Source organism: Furipterus horrens, unplaced genomic scaffold (genome assembly GCF_987537825.1).
Source record: "Furipterus horrens unplaced genomic scaffold, mFurHor1.1.pri manual_scaffold_2, whole genome shotgun sequence".
NCBI classification, from domain to species: Eukaryota; Metazoa; Chordata; class Mammalia; order Chiroptera; family Furipteridae; genus Furipterus; species Furipterus horrens.
The window spans coordinates 94321953-94332725 of record NW_028327172.1 but is presented as its reverse complement, the minus strand read 5'-3'; the positions used below and the strand labels follow the sequence as shown (position 1 = coordinate 94332725).

The 10773-nt window shown below is 47.7% G+C and overlaps 1 protein-coding gene across 1 annotated transcript; it reads right to left on the bottom strand.

Moving 5' to 3' along the window:
- Window positions 1–6705: 6705 nt before the first annotated feature.
- FZD8 (frizzled class receptor 8) lies at window positions 6706–10182 on the bottom strand. The gene has a single exon (XM_090266139.1). The coding sequence runs from the start codon at window positions 9446–9448 to the stop codon at window positions 7436–7438; it is 2013 nt and encodes a 670-aa protein (XP_090122265.1). The 5' UTR covers window positions 9449–10182; the 3' UTR covers window positions 6706–7435.
- Between the last annotated feature and the right edge of the window lie 591 nt (window positions 10183–10773).

The following is a 10773-nucleotide window of genomic DNA, read 5'->3' as shown; positions in this document are numbered from 1 at the left end:
CAGAGCCACAAATTCTATCTGGTATCTTAGCTTCAAGAGCAGCTACACATGGGCTCTTTCCTAATCTGTGTTAAAAAAAACCCTCTTACTGGTCTCTATGAAGCAACTTCTGCTCTTCTTGGCTTCAAAATTTCACATCAGCTAGGTTTCAGTTGATTGTTCAGGTTGATTGTTTGGGAAATTCAGCTGCAAATCCGGTTTGTAGGCAGGAGGAAGTGAATGCAACTTCCATCTACTTTGCCGTCATCTCCCTGGCTCTGGTCCTGGCCCTGGCCAGGATCCTCTTGCAGGGCTTCCAGGCCTCTGCTACCTAGGGCAAACAATTCCACTTCTGGCCTTTTCCCTGGCATGAACTCTGGCTATCAGCAACAGAGTCCTCTCATTTCAACCAGTGCAGCCCCTCAGTAAGGTTGTAGACTTACTCTGTGTCCTTGGGCATTTTGTGACAACTAGAAAATGTTCACTTTGCCAATGATTGTATTATTGTAAATGTAGGCAATAAAGAGCTGGTAAGTTTGCCCAAGTCAGCGAAGGGCCAGAGAGGCAATGTTTTGCTGGCAGCCTCTGAGGCCATGTGCTAGACATTCTTGTGTAGATTGGCACCAACCATGGGGAAAGTGGTACTCTGGTGTGATACTGGGACTAGGTAGACACACCCCTGGTTAGTGGATGTTCAGGGACAAGTGCACATAGTGGTGGCTGAAAGGATTCACACAGACAGTAGGGCAGCTAGGAAAGGCAGAAATAGGAATGACAAGTAGGATCCATATCTTCTATGCCCTGTCCTGCTTCTGACTATATGATCTTCAGCAGGTCCATTTGTCTTTGGGCTTCAGTGTAGGGCTAAACTGTGCATGCTAAACATTTGGGGATCTTGTTAAATATATCATCTGATTCAGTGAACAAGACCTGAGCATCGACATTTCCATCATGCTGCTAGGTCTTGCTTCCACTGCTTGTTTAAGGAGGAGTGAGCTTCTCAATAGCCCCTAGGATCTCTGCCTTTAAAACTCCATGATCGTGATAAGTGACCTCTAAAATCTTTAGTCTGCATCCTCCTGACCAACAGCTTCCTCTTTCCCTCCGGTCTCCACCAGCCATCCGACCCTCAGGAAGAGAAAGTCTTTAGCCTTGGACTGCATAAGGCTGCCTCTTCTCCATACACACAGACTTGGTAAAGGCCTGGCCTTCTCATATGGCTGTGCTGTGCAAATCTTCCTCCCACAGAGCTCAAGCATTACACAGCCCAGGGCCCCCTCTCTTCCTTTCAGCTGACCTTGTTCTGTAGCACAGTTTCTATTCCTTGGTGTGTTTCCACAAACACCTGGCTACATATTGGGGACAGCCTGCATCCTACCCATTTCAACAGCATTCACATGCATCACTGAAGCAGGAAACAGTAAAATAACACATTTAAATAGGCAAGTCAACTACATGTCACCTCAGACTGTTCTTCATGACTCAGACTCATTCCTTCTCCCATTAAAAGATACAGTGGATCTTTGGAAAGCCACCCACTCTTTAAATAAAAGTAACTCATAAGATAACTTTTAAAAAGGTAACCCTTTGTGTTTCAACTAACTTGTTATATTTTTAGTATAACCATTAATATTGAGGATTTACTTCAATTGAAGTCTTGAGGGGCTCTAAATTGATGGAGGTTGGGGTTCCTTTTCTTAAGAGAAAGAATTCAAAATTATGAATACAAAATGCTTGCAGGCCTTCTGGGTAGGGTCTGAGAGGGACAAGGCCTGTACTGTGGGGACTCATTATTTCTGAATGAACCTGTCCATCCCCTGGTTCTGGTGGAACCTTGAGGTACCACAAGGTGGCAGTATAATACCAAACGTGGAAAGCATACCACAACACTTGTGATTTGTTTGGAAAGTCTCAGCGGAATGTTTGCCTCTGTACTTAAAATTACATCTTATGCTCTTCAATTGCTTTTGTCTCCCTGTGTGAATTCTTTTTCCTTTGAGCCCAGACAATCTGTTTTCCTGTTCTCAAACTGAAGGATTTAAAGGAACCTGCAATGCCATCAACACAGGTTAAGAAACTATAATGGTGACAATTTGTTCCTTAAACTTATACACTCCCTCTCACCCCCTTCTGTTTTATGGTACTTTCAAATTGCATTTATTATAAAGCAAAAAGAAAGTGTTTCACATAACTTCTCCCATAAGTAATTTTAAAGAGCTCTGGCTTTAATGGTTTTAACCATATTATTTACATTGAGCTAGCCACAAAGTAACCACATCCCCTCCCTATCCCCATATTTGACAAGATTTTTGAAAACTAACACTTATTCGATATAGTAAGGAGAAACTTGTACAGCACAGAGCGGGTGTTCTGGAAAGGGACCCATTCATTTGTCTAATAGCCCAATACTCTTCCTTCCTCTTCCCACCCCAAATCAAGTTTTTTTTAAAAAATCCCATTAGTAGACACTTTGAATATTGGGAATTTTGCACCTAAAGGTTAGCTTTAAAGACAAATAACTGGCACTTGTGTTTTAATATTAGTCTCTAGTGATTATTAGTATGGGTCTTTTTACTGAGAGCTGTCTCGAGAATGTCAGTAAGGTTTTTTTGTTTATTAGGCATGCTTATTTTAAGCACACTTACAACCATTTTGTGTATGAGTTATCAAATATGGCATTTCACAAGGATATCTTGAAGAAGTTAATAAAGAAAAAGAGCTTTAAAGTTGAATATTTTCAACTGTATAATGTAGCCGAAAATGAGTCTACAATGAGAATATTGGCTACGTCAGAAAACCAACATGCTGACTTCCGGCCAAGATAGAGGCCTAGACAGACATCTTGCGCCTCCCTCAACAATTAAGAAGGAATACAACCACCTCAAAACTAGAGACAAACAAAAGTTGCAGAAAACCGAGCTGCATGGAGGTCCAAAAAACAAAGATATAAAGAAGAAATACTCATTCAGAGAGGTAGGAGTGGTGGAGCCAGGGCGGAAACGATGCGCGCAGTGTGGTGGTGGCAGTAGCAACAGCACTGGCAGGCCATCAGAAAGCACAGTCACATGTTTTAAAAAGTTGGGAGGGATACCTGGAGACTGTTCCCAGTCCCAGGCAACACTGCATAGCTCATGGTCTGGGGGAAATAAAGCCTCATTGCTTCTGACTATGCAAACCAGACAGGATTGGGGCAGAGGAAGAAATTGCCCATCCTTCAGCAGAGTCTGCTTGTTTAATGGGTCCCCACAGTCCTAGAACATCCAAAGACCCACCCACTCTGGGAACGATAGCCAGGGCAGCACCTAGAGAGGGGCCAGTCCCATACGGAAGTGGGAGAAGTGCATGAAAAGGGGCAAGTGCTGAGCAAGCAGCACTGTTCCCTTTAAGACCCCTCCCCCAAATACAGCGTCACAACATGGTGAAACGGGTCCCTCGTAATGATGAATACCTAAGGCTCCATCCCTTACAATGTAACAGGTGCGACAGCTCTACCTAAGACACAGAGGTAAACAAACACAGGAGCCTGTCAAGATGAGGAGACAGAGAAGTATAACCCAGAAGAGGGCACAGATCAAGGTTCCAGTGGGAGAACTAAGTGATGAGAGGATAGCCAACCTAATAGATGCAGAGTTCAAAACATTGGTGATAAAGATGCTCACAGGCTTGACAGATACGCTTGAGTATGGCAAACGCATAAGGGAAGAAGTGAAGGCTATGTTAAATGAAACAAATAAAAATCCACACAAAACCAATGGTGAAGGGAAGAACACCGGGGTTCGAATCAATGATTTGGAACATAGGAAGAAATAAACAATCAACCAGTACAGAATGAGGAAACAAGAATTGAAAAAAATGAGGAGAGGCTTAGGAACCCCTGGAACAACTTTAAATGTGCCAACATCTGAATCATAGGGGTGCCAGAAGGAGAAGAGGAAGAGCAAGAAATTGAAAGCGTATTTGAAAAAAGAATGAAGGAAAACTTCCCAAATTTGGTGAAGGAAATAGACATACAAGTCCAGGAAGCAGAGAAGGGCCTAAACAAGCTAGACCCAAAGAGGACCACACCAAGACACATCACAATTAAAATGCCAAAGTTTAAAGATAAAGAATCTTAAAAGAAGCAAGAGAAAAGCAGAGTTATCTACAAAGGGGTGCCTATAAGACCATCAGCTGATTTCTCAAAAGAAACTTTGAAGGCAGGAAGTGACTGGCAAGAAGTATTCAAGGTGATGAAAAGCAAGGACCTACTACCAAGATTACTTTGTCCAGCAAAGCTATCATTTAGAATGTAAGGGCAGATAAAATGCTTCCCAGACGAGGTAAAGCTAAGAGTTCATCATCACGAAGTTATTATCATATGAAATGTTAAAGGTACTTATTTAAGAAAAAGATCAAAATTATGAACATTAAAATGACAACAAACTCACAACTATCAACAGCTGAATCTAAAAAATAAAAACAAAATCCAACTAAGCAAACCAGAATAGGACTAGAATCATAGGTATTGGGATCATTTGGAGGGTTATCAGCTGGGAGGGGGAAGGGGAAAAGTGGGGAAATGGTGCCGAGATTAAGAAGCATAATTGGTTGGTACAAAATAGACAGGGGGAAGTTAAGAATAATATAGGAAAGGGTGAAGCCAAAGAACTTACATGCATGACTCATGGACATGAACTAAGGGGGTGTGATTGCTGGAGGGAAGGGGTGTACTGGGCAGAGAAGATCAAAGGAAAAAAAATTGGGACTACTCAATAATAAAATATATTTTTTTAAAAAAAGAAAACCAACATCACTAACTAGTGATTTTTTTCTTTTCCCCTCTCACATATGTGGTAGCCTATGGGAATTCTCTCAAATTCTACTTTATAACTTAAAATGTAGAGTTTATGGCTGGTTTATGTACAGTACAGTACATGATCACCACATGGTTTAATGCAAGCCACTTATGGAACCTAAGTTACAACATTGTAACTTTTTAATGAATAAAACTGTTGGGAGGTGAATTTTACAATGCTTCTGACTTAAAAAAATAAAATCGGCATGATAGCTAACGTGGGTGTTCTTATTGCATATTTAATTTCAGCAATCCAATTAACTCCAAGAATGACTTTGGAAAGGATTTGCAAAATGTTTCTATCAAGAAAGTCTTCTCAAAAGCCTCTAACATAAGCCAGGGAAGTAGTCTCCCTTTTATTCATTAAAAAAAAAAAATTTTTTTTAACCACTAAATATTCCTGTTAGGAAAAATAAAGAGAACAAACATTTTAGCAGGCTGCAGAGAACATGTCTCCACCCCACAGTATGATGTCCCCATCATTAGCAGGATAGCTGCCTGTTTCTTATTTGACTGACAGGTTAATAAGGGACCTGGGGCTATCTTTTCAGTATGAACACATAACCTTACCAATTACTTTAAAATTATTGTTAATCTATCAGAAAATAACAATCATAAGAAATAAAAATATGTGAAAAAGAAAAATGTCTGCTCAAGAAGCTTTTACTTCCGGTGCTTTTTAAAGTTTCAGTTCAGAAACTTGTCAGACTTTAGTGAATAGAATGTAGGTCCTGAGGGTTTTTTTTTAAACATTGGTTCAATTAGGAGCTAAAAAGAAGGGAGTTGTGTAATACAATTGTCAAGCAAAGAAAAATGCTTTAAATTGGGGGATTATGTGCACAGGCCACCTGTAGGGCATTCAGAGCCCTTTTCTATAATGCTTCAATCCATGCCTAGCTGCCTGCAGGCTGGCTAACAATGCACAGAAAAGCTGTTTAAAAGGCTGAGCACACTTGTGCCTCTCAGGTCTTCCACTAACTGTTACAAGTCTTCCTCGCTCTCTCTCCTTTTTAAAGTAAAAGTCCCACATTCCTTTAATGGAAAAACTTTAAGGCTCCACGGTGGCCAATTGGTCTGCACCAAGAGGAGCCAGGCAGTAGGGAAAGAAACTTCAGACTATACAGCACATTTGGAGAGGAGAAAAGATCAAAGTTTTACGAACTCAAAAGACCAAGTTCCCTACAGATTAACCCTATTCATTTAGCTCCTCTTAAAGAAATGATGTGCTGGGCCACTGGGCGGACAGGTAAAAAGTTCAATTGCCAAAGCATTCTTTTTCTAATTCAACAGCCTTCTGCTCAAATAAATTAGCTTAGTCTTGACAGAGGAACAATAGCTTTTTCTCTAGGAAAAGCAGCACATTTGATATTAAGATGTTAACCTGTTAGTTTAATCCATTAAGGATGTCTGTTCCACCACCAGAGTGTCAAGTGACTTAAACTGTATAATGTGTTCGACAGCTTAAAACATTCATCTTTACACCCTCAACAGTGTGTTCAGTCCAGTTGCTTTCAAAACCACGGACATGAGAGAGAAATAAATGTGGAATTTTGAAGTCTTTAGTGATATTATACAAGATAAATAACAAGGCCTGAGTAGAATTACTTCCTTGCAATAGTCCACTTACACACGCTAAGGTGAGTGTTGTTATCCATGCATTAAAAAAAAAAAAAAAAGAGCTATCATTAAAAATATCTTTTTGGAAGGTGCAAAAACTCAGTATTGATTTCAGTTCAACAGTGTTACTTTGCTAACAACTTAAAAACTAGCGTTTTCTCCATGCCTAAAGTCAGTGTACAGAGAAACCAGAAACTGTCCATTCTTTCATGTCCTTAGCAAGCACTTTACAGGTAACAGTTTAGAAGAGGTACGGGGAAAGGGCAATGTTTCAATCATTTATCAAAAGTCATTTTATTGACAAAATAGAAAACTTATATTTGTTCTTACAGGAGTGGCTTCTATAAACTTTTTTACAAAAAATGTACAGACTGTATGTCTCTGGATATATACATATTTCACAACTTTTACAATTTAACAAATAATTATATAAATACATCCTCTAAGGTAAGAAACCCGTATTTACTTGGGGGTATATAATTAAGACATTTCTTGTTTACTTACTTTAAGGCATTTGCCTGGTCATTAAGAATACCCAAACCGTGCAATTCCATTAGGTCGCGATCATCCCTCCTCTAGGATGGGTAAGGAGTAAGAGTTAAGCTAGAAGAAAAATAGGTCTTTCAGGTGAAATCTGTAGATTTGGCTTCAAGCTCAACAAACAGCAACCAACGAGCGCTCCAAACCTTGGGTTCTTGGAAAGCTGGAGAGTCCACCTTCTTCTGCCAAAATTAATGCCTCGTGGGAGGAGCTCCTCGTTTATCAACGGAGGAAAGGGGGCTGGGGCTGGGAGCGGTCAATACCAGGTAGTTAGTTCTAAGCAAGTTATTTAAGTTCCAGCTAATGGATACCATTAAGAGTTCATTAACATGCCAATAGCAGTCAACACGGTGAAGGGGTGGAAATATCAGCTCTAGCCCTTCGAGTGTCCCTTCACAGCACTTGGCTTCCTCGCCCACCCTTCCTTTGGGGGGGGGCTGAGGAAGATGAGGTCTTTCCTTACATTCAGACCTGGGACAATGGCATTTGCTTTGGGTAAGACACGGAGCTGGCCGTGCCAGATCGCCAGGTCAAGCCTGTGCTGACGTCACTGTAGAGAGAGCCCGCTCCAACGCCTGGCCCTCCTCCGGCTCCCCCGCCGGGCCCGCCCGCGTCCCTCACACCCCCGCTCCCGCCCACAGCGACGCCCTTGCTGGCCCAGCAGCAGCGGGTGCACAGGGCCCGCCACGAATCCAGCGTCTTGCCTGACCAGACCCACACGCCCGAGGTGATGCCCACGACCAGGCACATGAAGTACTTGAGCATGAAGACGGCATAGTCAGGCCGGCGTGCCTGGTCTGGCTGCAGGTCCCGCAGGCACGGGCAGTTGTGGGTGGCCTCCCAGCGCGGGCGGTTATGCTGCTCGTAGAAGAGGCAGGCGACCACGACGGCGGCTGGCACCGTGTAGAGCACGGTGAAGAGGCCCAGGCGGATCATGAGCTTCTCCAGCTTGTGTGTCTTGGTGGGGCCGCCCTGCTGTTTTATGACCGAGCGGATACGGAAGAGCGACACGAAGCCGGCAAGCAGAAACATGGTTCCGATGAAAAGGTAGATGACCAGCGGCGCCAGCACGAAGCCCCGCAGGTTGTCGAGGCTCTGGTTGCCCACGTAGCAGATGCCCGCCACTGGATCGCCGTCCACGGAACTGAGCGCCAGCACTGCGATGGACTTGACGCTGGGCACGAGCCACGCGGCCAGATGGAAGTACTGCGAGTAGCCAGCGATGGCCTCGTTGCCCCATTTCATGCCCGCCGCCAGAAACCACGTGAGCGACAGGATCACCCACCAGATAGAGCTGGCCATGCCGAAGAAATATACAAGCAGGAAGACCACAGTGCACAGGGCCGGGCCCGTGGTCTCGTAGCGCACATGCTGCTCCACCGCGCCCAGCTCCTCGTACTCGCCGCGCCCGCCCGGGCCGCCACTGCCTGCCGCTGCCGCGCCCCCGCCCGCCGCCGCCGCCGCCGCCGCCGCCGCCGCCGCCGCCGCGCTGCCTGAAACACCGGCGCCGCCAGCACCCGGCGCGCCACCGCTGCACGCCACCTTCTCATGCCCAGCCACCAGCCGTACCAGATAGCCGACCGACACGAAGAGGTAGCAAGCCGAGAGGAAGATGATGGGCCGCTCAGGGTACTTGAAGCGCTCCATGTCGATGAGGAAGGTGGACACCGTAGCGAAGGTGGACACAAAGCACAATACAGACCACAGACCGATCCAGAAAACGGTGAAGGCCCGCTCGTCCTGGCTAAAGAAAGGGTTGTGGCAGGGCAGTGCACAGTTGGCGATCTGCCCGGTCTTGACGCGGTTGTACAGCGGATGCCGCTCGCTGGCCACGCTCACCATTGGCGCGCGGCACTGGCAGCCCGGCTCACAGGGCGTTGCGCCGCCACCCCCGCTGCCTCGGGACTGGGGCCTTGTCCCTGGCGGGCGGCCGTGGCCACTGCCGGTGGGCGGCTGTTCGCCAGGAGGCGGCGGCGGCAGGCGGCGCGGCGGGCTGGGTGCAGTCGTGGTGAGGTCGGTGCGGTTGTAGTCCATGCAGAGGGTGTCAGGGTTGCCCTGTTCTGGCAGCCGGTCGCAGCGCATGCGGTCCGGCCAAGCGAAGCCGTACTGGCGCATGAGGGGTGCGCATCCAGCCTTGGCTCGCTCGCACACCGAGCGGCAGGGAGGAAGGGGCTTCTTGTAGTCCTCCAAGCAGATGGGCGTGTACATGCTGCATAAGAAGAACTTGAGGTCGGGAGAGCACTGGATCTCCACCAGCGGCCAAAACTGGTGCACCTCCAGGCCCGCCTCGTCCTGCGTGTCGTGGTTGAACTGGTTAGGCATGTAAGTGTAGTTGTAGCCGATTCCCTTGCACAGTGGCACCGTGATCTCTTGACATGCCAGCTCTTTGGCTGAGGCGGCGGCAGCTCCGCTGGAACGCTGCAGTAGCGCCAAGGCGGCCATCAAGGAGGTCACTTCCAAAAGGTAACCCCACTCCATGCTGCGTGCCCTCGCCCTCCAGGCAGCGCACAGAGGGGCTCGAGATGATCCAGCGAGAGAACCGGAGAAGAGGAGAGCGGGTGCCCTGCTGGTCTTTCTCTTGCTTCTCTCTGAGGGGATCTGTCGATAACCTAGTCCCTTCTCGGGAAACGTCCACACGGCGCGGTCCGCCGCTCCGGGGAGATGAGGGTGGCTGCAAAAGTGCGCTCCAGTCCGGAGGGCCTGCACTGATCGAGCTCAGCCCTTTCGGAGTACAGCGGCTGCCCCCTGGCTTATCATCCCTGACTAGCTAGCGTTCTCTCCTGCGCGCTGGGCCACTTCGCGCTGCGCCGGCGCCGGCGACTTGGCTGGGAGCAGAGGGCGGCGGCGCAGCAAGTTTCCTTTCGGGCTGTGGCGCGCAGTCAAGATGGCTCGCCAAGGCCTCTCCAGCGCCGGGTCAGCCCTTACGGCCCCCTTTACACTCCCAGGGATTCAGGCTCATTCCCAAAGCCGCACTGCTGCCTCCGGTGCTGGGGACCCGCCTCCGCCTAGGCCGCCGCCCTCTCTTCCCGGCGTTGGTCCAGTGAAAGTCCTCTCCACGCTTGGGTCTGCAATCGGCGACGTCCAGGCAGTCCCCTCCTCGCTAGACACGCAGAACCAAATCCAGACCAGAAAGCTGAACAGACACCTGAGCGCCTCTCCCCACGCCCCACCGCCACCTCCTCTTCCACGGGAGCTGCGCCCTTCAAACTTCCTGGCTGCAACCCCACCAGCTTCCAGGCTGACTCATGAATATTTATACAGCGCGGACTCGGTCTCCGCCTACGGCCCCGCACACCAATCACAGGGGATGGGGCGGAGTCTCCGTGTTCCCAAGGCCCAGGCCTCCTTAAGGCGGTCTGAGTGTCCTCATCATCCCCGCCCCCAAATCCCCTGCTAGCTGTCTTCCGCTGGAGAGTTTTGGTAACCTTGGTATTATTGACCGAAGAGACTGAGGTTTTTCCACTACTGTCCTCTCCCCCATCTCTCCGCCCCACCCTCTCCCCGACTGTCAGCGAGCCTGAGGACTCAGGTACATCTCCAAGTCTTCACTTGGGGAATGAGGACAAGGTTTTAATGTAGCGCGTGCTCTCCTAGACCCATTTAAAACAAATTAAGTCCCTGTTTACGACTTTCCCCGAATGTGGGTGACCTCCCGGTGATGGCGGCCCGCGCCCCTACGTGAGCTGGGGCCGGTCACTGCGGGAGACCCGGGAAAGGGTGCCCTACTTGGAGTTCTCAGAATGATGGTCTTTGAGACTTGGAAATGGGGGAGGAACAGGAACGATGACAGTTTATTTTGGATG

Bases quoted from the DNA above. Each gene is read 5' to 3' on its own strand.
- FZD8 (XM_090266139.1), bottom strand. From the start codon at position 9,448: ATGGAGTGGGGTTACCTTTTGGAAGTGACCTCCTTGATGGCCGCCTTG.